Source organism: Protopterus annectens, chromosome 14.part0 (genome assembly GCF_019279795.1).
Source record: "Protopterus annectens isolate FY-2018-M chromosome 14.part0, PAN1.0, whole genome shotgun sequence".
Lineage (NCBI taxonomy): Eukaryota > Metazoa > Chordata > Ceratodontiformes > Protopteridae > Protopterus > Protopterus annectens.
In genome coordinates, this window is record NC_056748.1 from 495,850,165 (window position 1) to 495,876,192 (window position 26,028).

Below are 26,028 nucleotides of genomic sequence, written 5' to 3' on the forward strand. Positions count from 1 at the left end.
TGAGTTTGTCCCTCTCAGTTCCTTGCTCTCATCCCTCTTTAGACATGCCTGCTTTCCAGGCGATGTAAGGGGTAGTGCCCTCTGCGGGCACTCAGCTGGCCTCACAGGCATCGAAACACCAAATGTACATTCCTCCTATACCTCAATTGACAGTCTGCCACTCCAGGACACCGGGTATGGGAGTTGCAAGATGCCTTTCTACAGGGCATCCTCTCTCCATAGTCTTCCTCTCTCTCCAGAGTTTTCTTCAGAAGCCTCCCACCGAGGAATTTCTGAGGAAGAGAATGTGCAAAAGGAAGCACTTAGACTCCCGTGAAGAGTCTCTCACAGGAGACATGGACTGATAAAGGGGAAGGTTTCCCGAAATCTCCTCCTGAAGATGTCTCCTTCAGAGAGATCCCTGAAATTTTGAAACTGAGCGGGGACTGTAAGTTCACAATCCCATCATCCGAGGAGTCAGTGTTCTTGCAGTACTTCGGTGCCTGGTCCTCTACCGCCTGGGTGACTCCGCCTGCTGATGAGCTCCTCATGCAGTGAGCCTGGAAAAAGCACAACTCCCTTGAGCCTGTCACCCAGAGACAGGATAAATTCTTACCCCCCCCCCCAAAGATAGTCCTTATACGTCTGAGGGATTTCCTGTAGATGCTATGGTGGTCGTGGCGGCAACAACAAAGAGCAAGCTTGCCAAGTAGAGCCACACTGTTCATCCCCCGAACAAGCAGTACTGGGTGTTGGACTGACTAGGGAAGCGGATGTTTGCCTGTTCGACCTTTACCATTCATTCGTTGAATTATCTGGCACATTTCACTAGGCTCCAGAGAGATCTCATCTCAGAACTGTCTGGAGCATTAGCAGGAGCTTTATCTGACTAGTTCCTGGATAAGGTGGTCTCTGAGCTCGCAACCCTAGACTCCGTTTCTTTCTTGTTCATGAGGTTGGTCTCCCATGCAACTGATGGGCTGCATAGATCAGCAGGTCGAGGCATTGTCATGAGGCATCACGCCTTTATGCACCATTGTGAGTTCGTGGACCGTTTCAAGGCTTCCTTCCTTGATGCTCCAGTTGAACCTTCTTCCCTTTTCGGATCCAAAGTGAAAGACACACTAACCAGGTGTGAGCAGGACAATAAGATCCTGTCCGCTGTAGGTGCCCATTTTTCCAATCCCCAGTGATACTTCTCAGAGAAGTGGGAAAATGTGGCTCAAGAAGTCCCAGGGTCCTTTCCGTGACGCATGTGGTGAGTATACCCCACAGGTCAGAGGGGGTAACTCCTCCGGAAGACACCCCTTTCAGCGCAAGGGGTGTCCGCACAGTCAGGGTTCAAGAGTTTCTTTCTCTGGCTAGCCCTACCAGCGCTCCTGAAGAGCAGCCTGATTGCTTTTCTCTGGAAGCATTCTGGACGTTTCTCGTTGCACCAACACACCTGGCAAAATATCACCTGGGTGCAGCAGATTATTACCAGAGGTCATCGCATCCCCTTCAGTCTTCACCCCAAATCTCTGAAACTTATTCCCAACATTCCACCCAATCAAAGGGAATCTGCAGCTCAAGAGGTTCTAAAGCTGCTTCAGAAGAGTCATCCAAATAGCCCCACCAGACCAGATAGTCAGAGTTCTACTCAGGATTATTTTTAGTGCCAAAAAATACAAGGGACTGGAGACCAATTTTGGACTTCAGTATCTTAATCAAGTTGGTCATGCAGACAAAATTCCAGATGGTCATGGTTCAGTTTCTTCCATACCTGGAAAAAGACTGTTGGATGTGCTGTATAGATCTTTGGGATGCGTATTACCACATAAAGATGGTCAAGCAATCCAGAAGATTCTCCGCTTCCGACTGGGAGCCAATCACTACCTGTTTCACGCACTGCCCTTTGGCCTCTCTACAGCCTCCTGAGTGTTTACAAAATGCATGGCAGTGGTAGTAGCGCACCTAAGACTGCAGGCATTCCAGGTGTTTCCATACTTGGATGTTTGGTTCCTCACCGCTCCCACCAAGCATCTACTGAAAATGGCACTACAGTACACTCTATCACAGGCACAGCGTTTGGGGGATTTCTGTAAATATGGAGAAGTTAGCTGACCCTAGCCCAGTCCTTGGAATTCATAGGGGTAGCGCTGGACACTAGCACGGTCTCCCTACCTCATCACAGATTGGAAAGACTTTTCTCAGATCAGAGTGATACTTCCCCGCGACAAGGTGCCCGCTCGGGCAGTCCTTCAAATCTTGGGGTCAGTGGCTTCAACAATAACAGTTCTGCTAGCAAGACTACATATGATAATACTTCAGTGGCTTCCATTGCACAGTGGTCATTGTTAACTCACCCGTTATTCTATGCAAGAAGGACTTTGGTGGATACAGCCAGACATATCTCTATGGAGTCTACCATTTTTGCCCTCTCAGCCCAAGGCCACAGTGACCACGTGCACTTCCAGGTGGGGGGGAGATTTTCAGAGACAGATGGTCCAAAGCACTTGGTCATCAGCAGAGGCCGATTTGCATATCGGTGTCCTGGAACTAAGGGTATTGCTTCTAGCTTTGCAACTATTCCACCACGCCCTTCTGGCAGGGACTGTTGTTATTCAGACAGACATGTCATTGGTTTGTACATCAACAAACAAGAGGGAACCAAATCCTATCCTCTGTGCCTGGAAGCGATGAGTATTTGTCAATGGGTGATGGCCTCCAACTGCTTTCTAATAGCAATGCACATTCCCAGGGATTCCAACATGATTGCAGACAAATTGAACAGGTGTATTTGCCTACCTCACGAGTGATCCCTTATCCTTCAGTGGCGTCGATGATATTCGATTGCTGGGGCCAGCCTTGCTGCAACTTGTTTGCCTCACCCAAAAATCACAAGTGTAGAAGCTACTTTGCCCTAATCCCCCTTCGGGGGAACTCCCGAGGGACGCACTCGCACATGATTGGCCCATGGGACCTCTCTACCCCCCCCCCCCCGATGCCTTTGAATCCCGCATTTCTTGAAGAAAGCAAGTCTGAGAAGCAAAGTAATCCTCATTGTTCCTTATTAGCCCTGACAAGTTTGGTTTCACTTCCTATGGGCCTCATATAGTATGCAAACCATAGATTCTGGATCCAACTCCTGAATTATTGTTACACCCTCAAGGGCTACTCCACCAGAACCTTTCCAGTCTCAAGCTGACAGCTTGGTTTCTCTACTTCCAGTAATTGCCAGGCAGAATAATCTTTCCCTGTCTGCGACGTTCTTCTGGCTTCTCATAAGCCTTCCACCAGAAAATTGTACCGTGACAAGTGGAAGAAATTTGGTTTATGGGCTCTTGATAATAATAACATAGATCCTCTTTCAGCCTCAGTCCCTGATGTACTCCCATTATCTGTCCAGCTTATTACAATCCGGAGTAGCAGCTTCTACGATTCGGGTTCACCTAGCTGCTATTTCCAATTTTCACAATGGCATTAGGGATACCTCCTTCATTTCTCATCGTCTTTGCAAAACCTTGCTGAAAGAGGTTTCCTCACATCAGGCCCCCCATTAAAGAACCTATTCAACCTTGGAATCTCACCTTCATGTTGCAGGCACTAACTAAAGCCCCTTTTGAACCTGCAGCCAATTGTTACATAAAAGTTCTCTTGGAAGTCTCTTTTTCTGGTGGCTTTTGCTTCAGCACGAAGAATATCTGAACTTCAGGCCTTGTGTGTCAAATGTCCCTACTTAATCTTTCACAAAGACAAGAGTATCACTTCAGACTAATCATTCCTTTCTGCCCAAAGTAATTTCAGTGTTAATCATGAGCCAGACAATCGACTTGCCAGGGTTCTTCCCATAATTTTCAAATAAGAGGGAGTACAGTCTTCATTTACTTGGATGTACACCAACAATTACGCTTCTACCTGGACAGAACAAAATCCTTGAAATCTGACCAACTCTTTATCTTTTATTCTGGGCCTAAAGTAGAAGAGTCCTTCTCCAAGATTACCTTGTGTAAATGGTTGAGATTCCCTATGTTTTATCTACCAGCATAGTAATTTGCCTTTGCCAAACATAATTATAGCACAGTCAACCAGATCTATGGCAACCACGGTGGCCTTTCAGTCTAGAGCTACCATGGATGATATTTGTGCAGCAGCAACCTGGGCCTCTCCACATACCTTTATTAATCATTACAAATTGGATTTGGTCTCCACGGGGAGAGCTGCCTTTGGCTCAAGTGGTGCTCAAGAATATTTTCCATAGGGCCTCCCAGGAAACTAGGTATCTAGGGACTCTGTCCCATTGGTAAGGAATGAATGAAGATTAACAACATCCGATAAAGAAGTTGTCTTACCATAACATTCCATCAGTGTTGTTCATCTTCATTCATTATGTCCCTGTCATCATCCCCCTCAAGTAGGCTCCTGGAGGTTTTTGGATATAGTCCTTTACCTGGTTTAGGGTATTCTGAACAGAAAAAGCCTCCGGTTTTGCGTCCTTGGGCAAACTAGATCTGAGCTAATGGGGAGAGGCACTGTGGGTAATCTTGGCATGAGTCTTTTTTGGCTGACTCGAGCATGGCACAGCGGCCGAGTCGGAACCAAGGCTTTGTTCTGAATCCATCAGTAATGATTGAATGAAAAATGAACAACACAGATGGAACTTATTGTAAGACATAACTTTTTTTTCAGTTACTGGGCAGTAGTACATTGAGTCGGGATTTGGCTGTGCAGGTTGATGGCAATTTTCTTCTTGCAGTTCAGGCTTCTTCTTTCGGCTGCTCCCTTTAGGGATAACCACAGTGGGTCATCTGTTTCCATTTTTTCCATTCCTCTGCATCTTGCTCTATCACACCAAGCAACTGCATGTCCCTCTCACCACATCCATAAACCTTATCTTAGGCCTTCCTCTTTTCCGGTCACCTGGCAGTTTCATCCTTCGCATCTTTTTCCCCAATGTATTCTGCATCTCTCCTCAGCACATGTCCAAACCAATGTAATTTTGCCTCTCTGACTTTGTCTCCAAACCTTCCAACCTGGACTGACCCTCTAATATATTTATTCCTAATCCTGTCCACTCTCGTCACACCCAGTGCAAATCTTAACATCTTTAACTCTTCCATGTCCGGCTCTGACTCCTGCCTTTTTTTCAGTGCCACTGTCTCCAGATCATGTAACATAGCTGGTCTCCCTACCCTCTTGTAGACCTTCCCTTTCACTCTTACTGGTACTAGTCTGTCACAAATCACTCCTGACACTCTTCTCCACCCAATCCATCCTGCCTGTACTCTCTTCTTCACCTCTTCCACACTCTCACCATTACTCTGAACTTTTGATCCCAAGTATTTAAACTCATCCACCTTTGCCACCTCCACTCCCTGCATCCTCACTATTCCTCTATCCTCCCGCTCATTCACACACACATATTTTGTCTTAGTCCTGCTGACCTTCATTCCTCTTCTCTCTAGAGCATAGCTCCACCTCTACAGTCTCTCCTCCACCTGTTCCCTCCTCTCACTACAAATCACAATGTCATATGCAAACATCATAGTCCACAGGGACTCCTGTCTAATCTCGTCTGTCAACCTGTCCATCACCATTGCAAATAAGAAAGGGCTCAGTTGATCCTTGATGTAATCCCACCTCCACCTTAAACGCATCCGTCACTTCCACTGCAGACCTCACCGCTGACACACTACCCTCGTACATATCCTGTACCACTCTTGCATACTTCTTTGAGACTCCTACTTCTTCATACAATACCACAACTCCTCTCTAGGCATGCTGTCATATGCTTTCTCCAAGTCCACAAAGACGCAATGCAACTCCTTCTGACCTTCTCTGTACTTCTCCATCAACACTCTCAGAGCAAACATCACATCTGTAGTGCTGTTTCCTGTAATAAACCATACTGCTAATCACTAATAATCACCTCCCTTCTTAACCTAGCTTCCACTACTTTTCCCATAACTTTATGCTGTGACTGATCAGTTTAATCCCTCTGTAGTTACTACAGCTCTGCACATCACCCTCTTTTTAAAAATCTGTACCAAAGTACTTTTTCTCCATTCGTCAGGCATCATCTCACTTTCCAAGATTTCATTAAACAATCTAGTTAAAAACTTCACTGCAGTTTCATCTAAACACCTCCATGCTTCCACAGGTATGTCATCTGGACCAACAGCCTTTCATTCTTCATCCTATTCATAGCTATCCTTACTGCCTCGTTGCTAATCCACTGCACTTCATGATTCACTATCTGCATATCATCCAACCTTCTCTCCCTCTCATTCTCTTCGTTCATCAGCCCCTCAAACTACTTTTTCCATCTGCTTAACCCACACTCCTCGTTTGAGTACGTTTCCCTCATTATCTTTTATCACCCTAACCTGCTGCACATCTTTACTAGCTCGGTCCGTCTGTCTAGCCATTCGTTACAGGTCCTTTTTCTCCCACCTTAGTGTCAAACCTTTCATACAACTCTTCATGCGCCTTATCCTTAGACTTCGCCACCTCTCTTTGCGATGCACCTCATCTCCTTATACTCCTGTGTACTTCCTCTCTTTGACAATCCCACTTCTTCGCCAACCTCTTTCTCTGTATACTCTCCTGTACTTCCTCATTCCACCACCAGGTCTCCTTCCTCTTTCCAGATGTCACACCAAGCACCTTTCTAGCCATCTCCCTTTATAGCTCTGCTGTAATTACCCAGCTATTTGGTAACTCTTCACTGCCACCCAGTGCCTGTCTTAACTCTTCCCTGAACTCCACCTCACAATTACCCTTTTTCAATTTCCACCATTTGATCCCTGGTGCTGCCCTCACACTCCTCCTTCTTGATCACCAGTGTCATCCTACAAACCACTATCCTATGCTGCCTAACTACACTTTCCCCTGCCACCACTTTATAGTCTCCAATCTCCTTCAGGCTGGCCCTTCTACATAAAATATAATCCACCTGTGTGCATCTTCTTCCACTCTTGTATGTCACCCTATGCTCCTCCCTCTTGTTAAAATATGTATTCACCACAGCCATGTCCATCCTTTTCGCAAAATCCACTACCGTCTCCATTCATTTGGTTAACACCATACTTATCTGTCACTTCCTCATCCCCTCTGTTCCCTTCACCAACATGCCTATTGAAATCTTTTCCAATCACCACTCTCTCCCTTGGGTACAGTCGTCATCACTTCATCCAACTCGCTCCAAAATTTTTATTTCTCATCCATCGCACACCCAACTTGTGGAGCATATGCGCTAACGGCCTTCATCATTACACCATCAATTTCCAACTTCATAAACATCACTCTATCCGACACTCTTTTTCACCTCCAAAACACTCTTAGCATACTGTTTCTTCAGGATAACCCCTACGCCATTTCTCCTCCCATCCACACCATGATAAAACAATGTGAACCAGCCTCCGCTACATCTAGCCTTGCTCCCCTTCCATCTGGTCTCTTGCACACACATAATATACCAACCTTCCTTCTGTCCATTATATCAGCTAGCTCTCTCCCTATACCACTCATACTGCCAACATTCAAAGTTCCGACCCTCACTTCCACAGTCCTAGCCTTTACCTGCCTTTGGGCATGTCTTCCCCCTCTTCTCCTCCTTCGGCCAGCAGTAGCCCAATTTCTGCCAGCACCCTGTTGGCCAACAGTACTGGTGGCTGTCGTTAACCTGGCCCTCGACTGATCCTGTATGTATATCTGTACTGTTGTCCGCATGTATGATTTGGCAAAATTTTACACCAGATGCTCTTCCTGACGCAACCCTCCCCATTTATCTGGGCTTGGCACAGGCACAAAGAAATGCACTGGCTTGTGCATCCTTGGTGGCTGGGTTATTGGAGTTCAGGCTTCAAGACTCTCAAATTTTTTATTTACATAGGTGGTCTTCAGGGCAGCATATTGACTTGATTATACAGTGCTGACAGATATTTTCCAGGATTGTGTTTTTATGTGCTAGATGGAGGATGTACTCCTTGTACAAACTGCTCGGAAATCCTACAGTCAGAGCTCAGCCTGGCAACTGGATGTCTTGCTCACATAAAGTGCTAACTGAGGTTTTGTAGACTGCAACATATATACATGTGTGTAAGAGAGGAGGTAAGCTGTGAACTATTTTATAAGTTAGTAGCTTCTCTTAATTAAGCATTTGGAATTTTAGATAACTGGTTGGCATCACATGCACACTTTATTGCAGCAGCCTATAACAGACTAGTATTTATTTTATAATTTATTTACTGGGAAAGTCCAACTAGGATAGAACCCATTTTCAGCAGAGGCCTGGGGAGAAACACTCAAGACACATGTCTTTGGAGTGTGGGAGGAATGCAGAGCACCTGGAGGAAACCTATGCAAACTCAGGGAGGACATGCAGACTACGCACAGAATGCAGCCGAGCCCAGAATTGAACCAGAGGTCCTTAAGCTGTGAGGTGACAAAGCTAACTGCTGCACCACTGCATCTTCCAGTAGTATAAAATAGGCAGGAGTGCAAGCAGCAAGAGATATGTGAAGTGGGATACATAGTTTAAACAGATGCATAAACAAAAATGACAGGAAAAGTCAGTTGTGTTTGCTTGAAAATGTCATGCTGAAGGTTTGACATTTCTGTGGTAAGTAAAGCACTGGAGAACCTATTATGGATGTTATGAGAACCTTTTTTTTTTTTTTTTTTTTTTTTTTTTTTTTGTAGCCAGACAGTGTAGCAAGATGGTTTGTGATTTGAGGCTGAGTGATGTGCAGTGAAGCTCTTTCGGAATACAGTTGATAATTTTTCTTCACTGGCACTGTCGCCTCTCATGATCAGATGGTGGAAGGCACTGCATAGGAGCTCCTGGCTTCAGATGTGCTGCAACTGAATTCACTGTATATATGCGCATTTAACGTGGCATTATATAATTAAGTTATAGGCAAGGATGGTAAAGTAAGTCAATTTTTGTTTGCGTTAACACACTGGAAAGTGTTTGTACAGTGAAACTAGACTCATGTGGTTACTTAACTTTGTGTGGTTGTGCGAAGGGTCATGAGTGGGTCTGGTTGAATCAGGAAATACAAGTTCGTGAAGTTTTTACAGGTTGGTGAGGGTTTTTATCTGCTTGATCTGATGCTCACTGCTGATATCCAACAATGTATTGGGGCCTTAATGCACTCCTGTCCCACTGTAAGTGCAGTTTGTGATTATTCTTGGTATTGTTGAAGCAGTCTGTTGCTTGTCTGGCTTCACAAAGGTGCATCTTGTCACCATTCCTGTTTTCATGGACTGTATGGACAGCTAAGTTTGTGGAGGGTGTCCATTTTGGGCACCTAGAGGTGGCAGCAGTACTAGATAAGGGTTTTAGCCTCCTCTAACCTTGACCTCACAGTGTAGATTATCCCTTGACTTTTAAATATTAAGTGTCTAGTGTCTGGCACTGATGCTGTCCTGGTGAAGTGGCATGCTTTCTTTAGGTGCAGACAGTATAGATTCTGTTGGTTAAAGATGTTTACTTTCAAGAGCAATAGTAAGGGCACAATGACTGGTGCTGCAGCTGCATTCTTTGTGGGAGCAGAGCCATTCTTTGGCATTCATGCAGGTGTAAAGTTGTCTAGCAAAGCTGTATGGTTAGTGGTCAGTTTGTCCTTCACCCTCTGGTGACAGATAGTGGGTAGAGTCCAAAAGCATGATCTCGTTGGTGCAAGCATTGGAGAAGGTTTCTTAAGCTAGCTGAGATTGCTGTGTGTGATTAGATGGGAGGAGCTCTGCTACAAGAATAGCTTCAAGGTTAACATACTACTGTTTCAGATTGAGAGGTGCCAACTAAGGTGATTTAGTTGTGGTGTTTGAGTGGCTTCTGATGTGGGCATAAGATATCTGTAGCAGACCAAATACATATTAGGATATTGTATGTACTAACCTGAATACATGGAGAAAATTCCACCGTGTGGTAAACTGTGTCTAGGGAAGGGGTTGTGTTATCTACTTTGTGCAGTCTGCTATCAACATGGTTCTCCAGAAGTGTAGTGAAAGGGTGTGGTCCTGTTTGTTGAATGCAAACTCATTTAAAGCCTATTTTGAGCTTGCCCCCGGCAGAAAAGCCACTCCTGGTCCTTTGTGGACCATGTGACCTTGCTCTGTGGGAGGGGCTTTACTACTCCACAGATTGAGCTATTTCTAGCAATAGGGGACAGACTTGACAAAATAGGATTTCAAAGAATAGTGTGGTGAGTGCCATTGCAGAGGGGCTAGTGGAATTCAAAAACTGGAGCTCAGGAGGTGACCTCAAAATGAAAGAAATGTACTTTTATTGAATGAATGTTTTAATACCGTAGGCTGAAGCATTTTCAGGAATGACATTTAGGTTTTATGGGCATGTTGCTTGATTCTTCAAAAACCTATGAGCCTTAGAAGTACTGTCAGGCCTGGGTGCAGGGGCTCACTGAGACTGCTGGTAACATGCAACAAACTGCTGTTTTTTTAGTTTAAGTTGTATTCATTTCTTGGCCCACAGGATGTTTTCTTTTTTCCTAAATCATGTCAGTCTATCATTACACCACTACCTAAATTGGTGCCTGGCCTGATATTTATACTTCATTTTTCTGCATGTTTTCACCTTTTGTGCTAGTCTGCTGTTATCCTCTTCCTTATTAGACTCGAGCCTTTTATGCACACACCCGCTCCCCAATTACATTGGCCACTTCATTAGCCATTGGTAGGTTTAAAAATTAGTTGGGTTCTTCATCCAAGTAACAGAGGTGATAACTGTCCCCAACCCCACCCCAGCAAGTGACTTGCATGCAGATGCAGGGCCTACAGTCCCGTCCCTGAGGTGGACGATCTTGTGAATGTAGAATGGCAGAGCCATGCATTTCAGGATGGGGGGAGCAGGTATTTGCAACTCAGTCCAAATTTATTACTAGTTTCATCAGTACTTGGGCTGCTAGTTGAGACAGCACTAGTAGAGTGTTAGTTGAGGCTTTAACTCTGCACCATGGAACTGGGCAATCTGTAGACTTGTGTAAAACAAACTAGCTGTAACCTTGTTTACACTACACTTCTGCTTTATAGCAACTGCCTATGCGGCCTTTGTATTCTTTATAAGACTAGCTTGTCCCTTTTTCAAAGAACGAAGTACTGCATGTTTTTAATCTAATTTATACATTTTTGCTTTTAACCACTCAGTGTGAATCCAATTGACTTTGTAGGTTCCCCTTATACAGGCTGTTCCTTCTACACATTTGTAAGTAGAGCAGTAATTTCTCATATGTAATAGATTAAGGATTTTAGGTTATCTTAACTGCCTTTTTCAGGTGTCTGCAGTGATCACAGCATTAGTTCACCTTGATGTATCTTGGTTTCTTACAGGCGCTATGTGCTCTTGCTAGAGACTGTAAGCCTGAAAAATAAATAAGTTTAGCTGCTCCTTTGAATAGCACTAATGTAGTTCTCTTTCCGACTTCAAATTATCTGTCCCACAGAATTTTGTAAGTTTCTATCGTATGTTTTTGGTCTGGTCTTAGCTGTTTTTCCACAGTTAATCTGAAAAGCTGTTTACATTGTAAGTGATCATTGTGGTACAAGTTCTGTAGGAGCTGCTGTAACAGCTTTTGATTTTCTGTGCAGGAAGAGCGAAGAGTCATATACATCGGTAAAATCCACAATGGTATGACTAGAGCTGAGCTGAAAGAACGTTTCTCAGTTTTTGGAGAAATTGAAGAATGTACTCTCCATTTTCGAGAAGAGAGGTAAGCATATGTTGCATAAAATATTTCAGCTCCCTTTCAAAAGAGTAACTTGAGTTGTACACCAGAATTTAAGTGTTTTGAATGTAGTGCCAGTTAAGGTAACACTTGCTCAGCTAGTCAAATAAATGTCGCTTCTGCTCAGATTTACTGTGCCACATTTTTTGTAACACTGTTCTAAGGAAGCTTTAGATTTTTTTTGACCCATGCCATTGTCAGTGACGTTCTTGCATGCACATGGTCATAGCTCATGTTCAGTTTGCTGTCAATCTTAACTTGCAAGGTCTCTCACTTATTCAGATCTGGGCTGGCTGTTATGTACACACTTCAGCCACATCAAAAAAGTTTACATATTTCACTGAATATTTTTGGTGTTAGTGTTTTTTTTATGCGTCTCAGTTACATTCATATGAATGTTTTTACAGAAGACCGGATGCATCCTCTCATTGTGACTGTCCCTCCAGTTCCTTCTCTGCCTCGGGTTTCTTTTAACCCCTTTGACCTTTATTGTCCTACTTCTCAAACATTGTCCAATAGCTGAACAGCTCGCTGTGAAGTAATATCTTCTTAGGTCTGAGTATTTTTTTTCCAGCTGCTGTCATTATGATCTTTCCCCCTTAACTTTACCTTTTTCTTGTGACAGCAATTTCTGTTTTCTCTTCCTCACCATTTATATTTTCTTTCTAGCTGTCTGCTTCTTTCCTCATATGCCAGTCTGTTTTCCTGGCAGTTTGATAATTGCATTCTATGCAGTATCCATTCATCTTTTTTGTTGGAACTAGAGTATATTTTAGAGACCGTCTTAGCAATGCTGTCTTTTATGCAAGAATGGTTTCATAATCTCCATGATCCATTCTCTGTTCAGGCATGATAGCATTTTTGGTGTCTCCTTCACTGCTGCTCTTTTGGAATGCACAGCACTTTGTGGGTTAAGGTGATTAATTGTAGTCTCTTATGGCCTCTCCTCTTCTAGTTGGGATTTGTAGTTGTTTTTGGACACGAACAAACCAGGTGTTTAAAAAGTTGGAGGAAAAGGAAGACCATGCAGTCTTTGAAATGGCTGATCTATTAATCCCAGTCTGTCCAATCCATCTAACGGAATTTAGTCTCTCATCTGACCTGAGCCAGCAAAACTAGTGCTCCACCCTTGAGCTCTTAAATTTTGTTTTTCCACAGTGCATTAGCGTGTGAAGCTACCACAGATTTTATTTGCTGACATAGTGTTTGAATGCTGATCATTGCCACTTGCAAGCTAGGGCTGCATCTCATAGTTGTATATTTTGCTTTTATGCTGTTCAGTTCTGTTATTATTAAAACTTATTTTTTAGTCTCATAGTTCTTGACTTGCTTAAGGAAAATGCTTCCACCAAGTTCCTTTGCTTGTTTCCTTGGCATTGCTCAAGCTTTGGACTGCCATCACCACCCCTTTTCTTGTTGAAAAGAAGCTCAGTTATTTTTTTTCCATCGTGTTCGTAGATAATCTTTGGTAATAGGTGGGTGTATAACACTGTTTGAGAATTCTAACTAGTAGTCCAATGTTAAGATTTCTACATTAATTTGTGTGTTCTTTCTTTATACAGATATGGATGAGTTTTAGAAAGTACCAGAAGGCCAGTGCCACCAAAGACATCCATAATTTGTTATGTAGTGTGCTTAGGGCTGGGATATCTTTTAGTAATATGTTTATATAAATACTTTAGGCTCCATACCCTTTCTGAAAAAAGGTACAAACTAATTATCAAAGGGCTATTGCCTCATGACTCTTGAGGACAGCAACCCAGGAAAGCTTCAGAAAAAGGTAGGCAAAGACCGAGAGCCCCATAAGGCAAGGACTGAGGATTTGGAGCTGTCCTAGTCTCCAAAGGTGCCTAGAATTGTGTCTGCATCTGCTTCAGTGCTGACAAGTTAGCCAGCTTCAGTTCTGTCCATGCTGCTGCAGATGGTCATTTCCAACATATGCAGATTGCGGAGTCTTCCTTCGGCAAAGAAATTGAAGTTGATTTGGATTGCGTGATACAGGCATTTTTGAAGATTCAGAGATGGGCATTCTCCTGTTCACCTCCATCACGGGGTATATAGGGTTAGTATTGCATCTCCTATCTTAGCTCCTGCCCCAGTACACTTTGGCACCAATGGAGCTGGGGTTAACTCTGCCCCTGAAATCTGTCACCTTTAAACTGACTGGCATCCCTGATTTGGTTCCTGAGAGTTTTGATCCAGTGTGCTTGACCCAGAGACCTTTTGAACACTTTTCTCTCGACCTTTGTCCCAATGCCATGCCTTTGGTGCTATCTTTAGAGCAGTCTCGCCTGGCCCCCTTTTGGGTGTATGAGACATCAGCGTTTTAAAGCTCAGCACCAGTCCCATCCTTGACCTTCCACCTTCTCTGCCTTAGAGATCCCCTGTTTGGTTTTGCTTACGTGTTCTGGAAAGGTAAACCCAGTTACTGAGGCAAGCTTCTAAAATCCAACCAAGGTTTTTCAGGTAATGGGGACGATATTTTCTTCTCCAGCTAGAATGGATGCACAGGCTTCCTTGTTGCTGGCTCTGCCCAGTGACTTCCTCTGTCTTTTTTGCTCTCTCACCATCCATCCATGGATCTGAGCCAAAGGTCTAGTGTCAATAGTACTGTGTACATGCTGAATGATATCTGAGGAGTCTGATCCTTCCCCACCATTACAAGAGGACTTGCAAGAGGAGATAGTTGCCTTAATGGTTAAAGTATATACCTTGCAAGACAGTGCATGGTTTGAAAGAAGGGGGTAGCATAATGGCTAGTGTTTACATCACAGCCACAAGGTTTGATTCTCATGAAAGGGAAATTGGCTATGCTTAAAATGGCCCACAAGGACAGTTAGCCTAGTACTTATCTGATACAGACTCCTGTCAGTCTCTCACTTCAGACACCAAAGGTTAATTTCAATGCAGTTCTCAAATTGATGTGGCAGAAGGCATCATGGCTCACTGATCCACCCTCTCAGGACTAGGAGGCTCTTCACGAGAACTGTGCTTCATCCCCCTCTACTTAGCTGATCCCTCCTGTGGGCCACCTCAGTGATTTAACCATTAGAAGGTCGTGGCAGGAGCTGGACATGAGTCAGTATCCCTGTTTTGGACCAAGAGCCTTATGGTAGATTCTGTTGTGACAGCAGCTAATAAGAGAGCTGACTGAGGATACCGGTACCCTTCACTTGCCTAGTAAGGAATCTAGGGCCATGGACAGATAGGCAAGCAGGCATATGCTTCAGGGATATACACACTTAGGGCCTTGAACTATGCCAGAGAAGAGAGTTGTTGCAGCAGCCACTAGTCTCTTTGAAAGACCACCCAGATTGTATTCTGGAAAACTGTTGTAGACTGCTCTGGTTATGATAAATATTATGAACCTCTCTGAGGCCAACACGTAATGCATTTGAAGGAGCAGGCATTACTATGAGGCATCAAGCCTGGCTTTGCAGACAACTTAAAGCATTCTTTGCAAATCTCCTCTGTGTTTAATCATCCTTGTTTGGTCCTTATTTGGAGGAGAAGATACAGAAGTGGCTGCAAGATGGGCAGATGCTTTCCGTTGTAGGAGCCCGATTCAAGATCCCCTCTAAACCAAAGATTGTACAGCAGGAACCAAAAGGGGACCAAAATCTGTGGTTCAGAAAAGTCAACAATCCTTTTGAATCCATTTCTGATGGGCAGCCGTGGCAGAGGTCGTCTTGTCCACTAATGCAGACACAGAAGGCAAGTTGGTACACAGAACCAAGGATTCCATGGACCTGTCTCAAACATGCGACCTCCTTGTCCCTGAAGGGCTTGCTAGACTGCTCCCCTGTGGTAGCATTCGAGCCACATTTATTTCTCTCGTCCTGTGTAGATGACAATCATTCAGGATATGTGATACGAGGATAATATCCAGAGGGTATGCAATTTCCTTTTCCTAGTGCCATTCCCAGATAAGGCTGCTTCTGGATGTACCTTCCACCAAAAAGGCAGCTAGAAGAAATCAATATTATTCAAAAAAGACACATTCATTAATTCCCACTAGGTCAGACATGGTCAGGGTTTTATTCAAGAATTGTTTTGATTCTGAAGAAAAACAAGGACATCTGCACAGTTGTGGCCCTCAGCCATCTAAATAACTACATAGAGGCCCCAGTTCAGGATAGTCAGTGCAGTACATTTTTCCTTCTGAGACAAAAGATTGAATGCACTTGTTAGACAAGTGTCCTTCAGAGCATCAAAATAGCTGGAGCCTTCCGGAGACATCTGATCTTCCCTGTGAGCCAGTCACTTTCAGTTCAGGTCCCCTGCAACATGTTCTTACTACAGTCTCCCTTCCCCATCCCTCCTCATGTTCAAGTACACAGCTGTTGTAGCCACACTACTCTAGCTTCAAGGGATTTGAGTAGTCCCATATTTGGGTGTTTAGCTCATAGTTGCCCCAAATCCTTGATTAAGGCTAGTAGCTACTTCCACCAGCTCTCTGTTCTTTGTATATCCATAAATGACAAGAAATCCTTCCTTCAACCAACTACAGCTCTTCATTTAAATTGCAAGACACACAGCTGCATAGTGTCCCTCTTCTTGGCCATGGTTCAAACACTTGATTCCATCCATCTCATCCTCTACTTTGATCATTCATCAACACGTTTAGTTGTTTAGGTTTTTGGGTTGATGGGCTCCTTCATTCTTTAGGTGCAGTTTGCTCTTTTTTTCTTTCTTTTTTTTTTTTTTTTTTTTTTTTTTTTTTTTTTGAGAATACTTCAGTATCTTCTAATGGCTCACTGGCCTTGAGTTTCACAGTAGCTTTCCTTCCCCATTATGGTAATTTGCAAGGAACAGTTGTGATGATGGCTGACTTCCCCCCTGCACTTCCACCTGGGGGGGGGGGGTTACAAGGGGAGGATTGTCCAGGGGTTAGAGTTCTCAAGGTCAACCTTCACATCACTGATTGTTCCAATGCAGACAGTCCTTTCGTTGCAGGAGCTACAGTACTTTCTGACTCCAAGGTTGATTTATCCAAACTGACTAACATGACAGTAGTTTGGTACATCACCAAACTGGAAGGACCCAAATGATGCCCTTTGTCAGGAAGCCATGAGCATGTAGTAATGGGCGATTTTCTCACCAGTTTCTAATAGCAATGGAAATTCACAGGAAATGTCATTTACCTTGCCATCAGATTCTACTGTATCTGAATATGCCTTCATAGTAGGGTCTGAATCCAGCAGTAGCACATCAGATATTTAGTTAATCAGGCCAACCTTGCTGCGATCTCTCTGCTTCCTCATTCAACATATGGTGCAGTGTTTTTCTTTGCCATGATTTCCCTGGAGGGACAGTTTGCGATATATGCTCTAGTCTAACGATGGCCTCCTGGGCTGTTTTATACATAGCCCCTTTTTGCCTCTGATTTCCATGTTTTTGCTGAAAATGGTCAGATAAAAAGCCACCATAGTCTGCATTGCCCTGTACTAGCCCAGGCAAATTGGTTTCTCCTGTTAACTCTGCTGGTGAAGCACTATTCTCTTGCACCATAGCCAAATTATGGAACTCCCTCCCACCCACAATTACCTCCATACCATCATGCACCCACTTCAGAACTTTACTAAAAGCGCACCTCAAAACATGCTGGCTATGCCCTTGCAACTCCCACTCTAATATCACTCACCCCATCCAACCACTACCTTTTTTTCCACTCCACTAACTACCTTGATTATAACAAGATCAGATGCTCATAAGCCTAGTATGTATTGTACAGCAGGAACTTCTTATTGTAACATTTGTTAATGTCTGTTATGTACTTCACAGATAAAGATTCTAGTTATCTACTGGTATACTATGTTCTTCATCTGTAAATATGTTGTAAGTAATTGCTGTGTTAAATTGTTAATCGCTATGTAATCCAATGTAACTACTGTCTGTTTATTTTAACTGTGAAGCTTTTATCCCCGGGCCTCCGCTGAAAATTGACCTACGTTTAGTTGGACACTCCTGGTCAACAAATGTAAATAAAGAACGTAATCCTTAAACACCCCTGGATTTTGGATCCCAGGCAAGATCTGCTAAATCTGGGAATCCCAACTTGGATCTGCAAAAACTCAGACTATCTGCTTGGTTTGTCCACTTCCAGCAATAATCAATGACCTAAATTTCACCAGCGATGTAATCAGTTTGTCCGCATCCCAGAAGGAACCCATTTGTAAATTTTACCTTGGTAATTGGAAAAAGTTTTGAATTTTGGAATTCAGCACAAAACATAGACCTTCTCATGGCTTCTGTTCCAGACATTTTACTGTACCAAACAAGTATGTTTAATTCTGGTTCCATTTTTTCTACTATTAAGGAACATTTAGTGGCTAACTCAGATTTCCAGTCTGGTTGTAAAGCCCATTCCTTAGCTACTCTGAAACTCTGTAAAGCCTTTCTCTTGGGGTATTTTTCTTTTGTCCTCTTGTTAGCGAAGCAGTTCCTCCATTGGATTTCAACTTTGTGCTTGAAGCTTTAATTAAGGCACCGTCTGAACCAGCATCTTGGGCACACGTGAAATTTCTTTCCTAGAAAACATCACTTTTCCGGTACTTGTAGTGGCCACCAAGAATGAGTTACATGCTCTGTCCTCTTTCCCTTCTTGGTTTCCAACAAGGACAGTTGTCTGCATACTAATACCAGATTTGTCTCATGGTGGCTTCCAATGCAATCATAAACCAGCTTGTGCATTGCAAGTATTCTTTTTTCCCTGTCCCTTCCCATAAAGGCAAATATACTTTACATACCTTCAATGTACATGAGCAACTGAGGTTCTGCCTGCACAGAACTAAATTGTTTAAGAAAGATGCACATCTTAGTTTAATTTTCATCCAGTAAGCTTGGTTCATGAGTGTCTAAATATTTTTAAATGGCTTTTTGATTGTATATCAAATGTTTGCTCAGCTCATAATCACCCCTCGTCACATTAACCCAAGACCCATTCCATGACTAGAACTGTTACCACTTTATAGTCCTCTTAAAAATTGCTCTGTTGTGAGATTTGTACAACAAATTATTAATCCAGCGGACAACTTCCACGATAGTTACCAATAAAATAATAGTAGTAGAAGCCAAAAGGAGAAGTGAACAAGGAGTTCCAATATCTCCTTGTTCACTTCTTCTCCTTTTGGCTTCTACTACTATTATTTTATTAGATTTGTACAACAGCTACATGGTCTGCATTAAACACCATTTGCTAAGTATTACAAATTAGGTGCTAACTCTAGGTCTAGGGCTTCCTTTGGAGCAACTATCCAGCAAAGGTCTTCTGTCCCAATTCCACCCAAGTATCTAGTAACAGAGTATTATGACGTATTTAATTAGATCAGATGGACGGGATGAATAGGATACAGTATTTATTCAAACTGATGCTGGATCCTTTCATCCACGTGTTTAATACAACAACCATCCTTCCTCCTCTCCTCTATATTGCTATTATATAGGACCAGAAGGACATTTCAAATTATTTCTGCCAATATAGAAAATAAACTCGCCTTTGTTTCTTGACACTCTGAGGTAGCTTCACACAATAATGCATTATGGAAAGATGGTTTAAAAGGGCTGGAGCACTAGTTTTGCCAGTTCTGATTCACACTCTGCTTAGGATCCTTCAGCCATATCGGGCTGGCATAAGTAAAAGGATCCAGCATTACAGTAAGTACATAACTGCTGTTTTTCATACATGTGTGTTGTATGGAGACCTGGAACACATCTGAGGTCGTGAACACTACTGAATTCACACTTGAGGATATAATGGAGCAGGACTGAGTCTATCCTGGTCTGCCTTGTTGATTTATTCATTCAAATACAAACAAATGTATTTTCTTGTAAATTTATTTTAGTTGGCCAGTGTTCTTTTGCTGTGTTTAATACTTTCAATATGTGTATGTTTGGGGAATGTTTTAGGAGAGCTTGAATGATGTGGTGGTGATCCTTTTGCAACTGCATTGTGTGAACTCCTTGTATTAGTGCCACTACACACACTAGCTTTGCGCAGACAGTGCATTTCAGTGAATGGCTCAGTCTGTAAATAGCAATTTCAATTGTTTATCACATTCATTATGTCCTTGTATTCATATGCTGCAGTATTTGTAACATGAGGGACTCACCTCCGGCTGACTTGAACGTCCAGCCAGTATACCAGTCTAAAAGTCACTGCAAGGTACATGTGACATCGCACATCACTTAGTGTACATTGGCCATAAACAGACATATGGTATAAAGCAGATGTCAGCATGTACCTACCTCAGACCTTTTCTGCTGCCTGTCCAACTGCCAGCTCCAGTCATCGCTCGCCAGAAAACTTGCTTTTGTGCTTCGCATGGATACCCTGTAGAGTTTTTTTCTTTTCCTTTTGGCTACTGTTTTTTTCTTGAGTATATGTCAGCTAGGAAGGGCAAATGTCAGTGTGGAAGACAGCTTCCACGTAGACTCCTACGAGCTTTGCTTATTTTGCTTAGGCCCAGACCACAGTCACATGTCCTCCAGTGTCTGTAAGGCCTTTGTTCCTTTGCTGTGAAGGAAAGGTTAGTTTGCTTTTATTTTTTGTATTTTGTATTACTTTATTGCCTTTCTATATTTTGAGTACTGTGGTTTGTTTTCTTTACCTTGTGTTTTACTTGCACTCTGCTTTAACAGCATATTAAAACTTCAAAAGAGACCACAGCTCTCTCTTCTGAGTCTGGCAGAATTTTTTTTCCTGCCCTCCCACCCAGTTACAGTTGTCTTGTTAAATACCACTGCCTTTCTAGTTGCCTGCCTCTTATGTTAATCTGAGCATATATCTCATTTCCTCTCTACTTTCACTGGCTTGTGTGAGTAATCACAAAATCTTCATTTTTGAAATCCCTCCTCTTCAACTATTTAAATGTATTGGCCATCCTACAGTATTCCATAGTACCAGAATACAAAAGTGACCACCCCTTTCAATCCATCTTGCCGTTTTAAAAATAGTAACTTTCCACTAAACCTTAACTTTTTAAACAGGTAAAACTTAAGTTACCTATTTTCACATCCAACTTCTCTAGTGCACATTGCAGTGTGCATTTTTTTTTCATGTTACCTTTAAGCATCCCTGTGACTAGCACTTTCTCTAATACCTGCTGGAAAGCACTAGGAAGCCTTAAAATGATACAAGCACTCGACTCTCCTTGTTAATGAGGAGAAATTAATAGTAGGCACTAAACAGCCTATAATTGCAAAGTACCTTGCTAAGGTAAGGGAAAACAGCTCCTGTACTTTACAAAAAAAAAGCACCAAACAAGGCATGCCCAAGGGTCAGCTTCCAGTGATTACTCTTGTCCACCTGGTGAATCTGTCCACCCAAGATTGTGCTAGACAGTCAAGAGGAGAAGGTCAACACCCACATTACACCTCAAGAAATACATAGCCCTTCTAAACCCACACCACCAACACCCACATATAGCAACACTAAATCCACATATGCAGAGGCCCTTAACTGTAACCTGCCCAAGCAACAAGGACCTCAAGCTGAAACGCAAACAAACGCTAATCACAACCAAAGTGTCACATAGTTCCAACACCAGTGTGCCACCCAGCAACAAGCCCCTAAGGCAAGACAATGTACCCAACACTTCAGTCATAGGTGACTGTATAGTCCGGCACACTGATGTCCCTCTCACCAGGTTGAACAAGGAGAAAATTAGTCGGCTGCCTGTCAGTGCCAGGATCCGCTACATAACGCAGCATCACTCCACAACAAGTACAGATATGACTGTCATTGTCCATGTTGGAGTGAATGACTTGAGACATACCTCCCTGGACTACATGAAAAGAGACCTCCTCCGGATCATGTGGCCCTGGCAGGTATGACCCTAGCCCTGAGTAGCATCCTGCCTTCGCCTAGAATGATACCACAATACAAGGACAAAATGATTGACTTCAACAATTGGCTAAGCTTCTGGTGTCATTCAAAGGGGATCCAGTATCTGTCTGCCTGGGACGACATGATTGACAGACCACAGTGCTTTGCCAGAGATGGTCTGCACCTGTCGCCCTTGGGATTCAGGTTACTGGCTAAGGCTCTTACCACCCCTATAGTGCCTTTTTTAGGCAAAGTTCAAAGGACAAAACCACCACCATAACAGGTACAAGCATGCAAAATCTGAAGGTAATGCTACTCAATGCTAGAAGTCTAAACCTCAAAATGCACTCTCTCTCGAGGCACTCCTAAAAATGGGGAACATCGATATCTGTGCAGTAACGGAGACCTGGTTCAAGGCTCCAGAGAGCACCCCTGCAATACCAGGCTACAACTCTTACCACACTTTTCGGCCACCAAACCAGGACCGAAACACTAAAGGTGGAGGAGTGTTAGTATTCACCAAGGATATTCACACCACCAAGCTAGTTGTCCAACACAATGCGTCTGAAGTACTCCAGGTGCAACTAACACTAGGTAAGACTGCAGTCCAAATTTTAGCTTGCTACAGATCCCCCACCATACCCAAAGATTCTCACTACACCTTTCTAAACATACTGGAAAATATTAAGATAGAACCAAACACGCTAATACTGGGTGATTTTTAACTACCCTGCCATTAACTGGGAAAACTACTCGTGTACCAACACCTTTGCCCAACGGTTTTTGGAATTCATAAATTCCAACGCCCTGGATCAACTAATCCATAGTCCCACCTGGGGCTCTCCAGTATCCTAGACCTGATCATTACCAACATGGGAAATCGATGCTCCACACCTATGGTCACCCCCTTGTTACTCAGGTCTGACATTAAGCTAATCACCCTTAACATCCACATCCCACCCCCACCCCACCCCCCACCCCTCCCAGTAAGGAAACCTCCATAAAAAAACTTCTCCAAAGCCAACTTCATGCTACTCAAGTCAGAAGTGACAAACTTCATGACACCCATGCCGACGGGAACTGAAGGTTCAACTGCTGAATCCTACACTAAGGCACTGTAAGAGCACATCCACTCATGCATGAATCGTGCCATCCCAAATAGAACCAAGATGCTCTCATCCAAAAAAAAAAAAAGCCAATCTGGTGGTCCCCTGCCATAAACAAACTTTACAACAAAAGGAAGAAACTGTTGCAGAAAAGAGGAAAATCCCAGGATGCAAAAAACTCCCTTACCAGTCTATGTAAGAAACTGAGATCCCTCATAAAATCCTCCAAAGCTAGTTACGAAAATAAAATTGCCAAAGATTCCAAAGACATCCACAAGGCATTCTATAACTATGTAAATAATCTAAATGGCAATGTTCAGATCTGCTCTGAGCTAAAACAGAATGGCATTAAGTATACTGATCCCAAGGATATTGCCAATATCCTGGCAGATCGATTCAGTGCCAACTTCACCCCCCTCTCACCCCCTAAATGGCCCATTTCAATACCGGAAGATTGCTAAATTCCGGTAATAATGGGCACAGGTAAACGCACTCTCCAAAGCTAAGAATACAGCATCCATGGGACCAGATGACATCCCGGGCTGTGTACTACATGAACTGCAATATGAACTGGCACCTCACCTAAGTGTCATGTTTAATCATCGCCTCACCTCAGATTTTCTGCCCACTGAGTGGCGTAGAGCTACAGTTATCCCACTCCACAAGGGGGGGGATCCACCCTGGATCCCAGAAACTACCATCCCATCAGTCTGACGAGCCTCATCTGCAAGGCCATGGAGCGTATTGTCATGGAACTTGTAAACAGACATTGGCAACCTTCAAACACGACCCCACCCAATTTGGGTTCGTGAAGGGCAGATCTTGTCTCCTGAACCTGATTGACTTCTTCGAATCAGTCTCCAGAGCCATGGACAAGGGTAAGGTAGTCCACACAGCCTATCTAGACCTTGCCAATGCCTTTGACACCATCCCCCACTCTGAAATCATACATAAACTTACTAAGCTGGGCATTAATCCCTATGTCACCCAATGGGTTGCTAACTGGCTTACTGATAGAACCCACACTGTAAAAGTAGCAGACTCCAAATCCAGCTCCAGACAAGTGGAGTACCTCAGGGTTTAGTCCTGGGACCGCTCTTGTTTGGCATCTACTTTGAAGAACATGCCAACACTAAGGAACTCTGGCTAACCAAGTTTGCAGATGACTGCAAAGTGGGAGCCATTATTGAATCCCCAAATGATGTGGATACTCTACAAAAGGGCCTTACAGAAACAGATGCTTGGTGCCAGAGCCATGGGCTCAAGCTCATTGCCAAGAAATGTATAGTTATCCCCTTTGGGAAAAAACATGCATCTGTGAGTTACCATATAGGTGGCAGTACACTAAACACCGAAAGTGTGATAAGAGACTTGGGGACACAGGTGGACAGTGGTCTCATCTTCGATAACCACATCGCCACAACAGTCAGGAAATCCTATGTGGCACACCTCATCACTAAGGGCTTTTCATCCAGAAAAAAGGAGGTCATTGTCCCACTGTACTCATCCCTCATTAGACCCATTATAGAATAAAACGCCCCATTTGGTATGTACCTCTCAAGGCATCTGCAACAACTGGCAAGGCCGCAGAAATACCTCACTAAAAGAATCACAGGCCTAAAGCAGATGCCCTACGCTGACCACCTTAAACTCCAGCTATACTCTGTCGCATATTGTCTTCTCAGAGGCGATCTCTGCTTAACATACAAGGCCATGTCAAACCCAGAGCTGTTGGACATGCTACACTTAAAGAAATCCCAATCCCTCAGAGGCACACACTCCAGGGATCTAAACCTTGACATCACAATAAACCAAACATGCTGGAGGGATAGGTTCCTGACCCAGAGACTCCCCAGACTCTGGAATAGATTGCCCATACATGTCAAGCAGAGTGCCTCTTTGGCCTTCTTCAAAAGGAACCTTGATTGGATGAGAGAAAGGGAATTCACCCCAGGGGTCACGTCAGTCGCCCTGCTAGACAGGGGTTCAGGGAAGTAAATAGTGTGGGAAGAAATAGCCAGGGAATTATGTCTAGGCTTGTATAGGCCCTAGGGCTGATAGCCTAGTACCAACCTATGAACCTGTAAAACCCTCCATAGCTGCCTAGCATCCCTTAGGTTATATTTGGAGAATCAGCATCTTAAGTGCTTAGCTCGAGACATGGAACCAACATCAGACACTTCAGAAGAGTCGCAATGCAAGAAGGCCAAGAAGCCTTGGCCTGACTCTACAGCTGATCCCTCTACTCCTGGCACCCCTCCCTAGGCTGATGAAGGCCCAGAGCTTGGAATTGGCAGAGCCGCCTTTGGATACCTCAGTGGAAGCCAAGGAATCTGTAGGCACATCCCAGAGGGATTCGCAGGTCATATGACCCAGGTGCTGGGGGGATGGGCCACGGCTGGTTATCTCTAAAGGCCCTCATGATGTGATGCAGATTGTGGTACATGAGCATGTTCTTACGTATGTCATAGAATGGTGTCTGACAACGGGCCCTTTTTCCTTTCATCGCCTGGCTGCTGAACCTCCAAAGAAGAAACTAAACCTATTTCCCCAGCTCCTCAGGACCAGGCTTCTGATGAAACGCCTGACTGGCAGACCTGTACCCAAGGCCTCTCTAATGCCTTCGTAACCCTCTGCCAGATGTCAGCCCCTTCTCTTCCGACACAGGCCCTTTCTCCTTCTATCCCTTCGAAGAGGCCTGCAGAGGATGTCTCTTCTGAAGAGGAAGATTCATCAGAGGATGAATCTTTTGCCTTTTCTACTCAAATTGCCTCTCCTTTGGTTATGGTTCTCCAAAGGAGGAATCTAATGGTACGGATTCCCCTGGGGAGGATTTTTTTCTTTGGAGAGACCATTTTGAAGATGGATGTCAAGTGGGATTGCTGCCAAGTTTGAGATTCAGAAGAGGTTCTGTGATCTCCTACAGATGGAATTCCCTAATCCTTCAGTCATCCCTCCAGTCCTACTGGCCTTCTTGGATGCCTTCACTGCAGTGTCCAAGTACCTAGAGTCCCATCCTGCAGTCCCTAAACACCTGACAGATTTTACAAGGTGCCTAAGGATGCCAAGTTCCTTTTGAAGGTACCCTTGGCTAAGCAAGCTACTATATCAGTGGCAGCAGATAAAGCTTCTAGACGTTTACCCTCCACCACCCTGCTTCCCTCTGATGAGGAAAGCAGGGTTGTGGAGAGGCTGGGGAAAAAAGAATGTACGTCTGCAACCTTGGCAATGAATTATCAGACTCAAAGCCAAATATTCCCTGGCTCTTTTGGCAGATGCAGTTGAAACTCCTGCCAGAGCTTCCAGATTCTCCCAACAAAGCCAAGCTTTCCAGCATTCTTAATTCTTGCTCCCAGGTTACTAGGCACTCCATAAAATGCAGTTATGATAC

General features: G+C 43.8%; 1 protein-coding gene across 4 annotated transcripts in view; it reads left to right on the forward strand.

Annotated features, from left to right (window-relative positions):
• Positions 1 to 26,028, forward strand: part of PPRC1 (PPARG related coactivator 1) — a 310,188-nt gene that overhangs the window by 222,008 nt on the left and 62,152 nt on the right. For all 4 annotated transcript variants that reach the window (XM_044056258.1, XM_044056255.1, XM_044056256.1 and 1 more), the window contains one exon: positions 11,569 to 11,690. In XM_044056258.1, the coding sequence (XP_043912193.1) occupies positions 11,569 to 11,690 (122 nt within the window). The remainder of the gene's footprint in view (positions 1 to 11,568; positions 11,691 to 26,028) is intronic.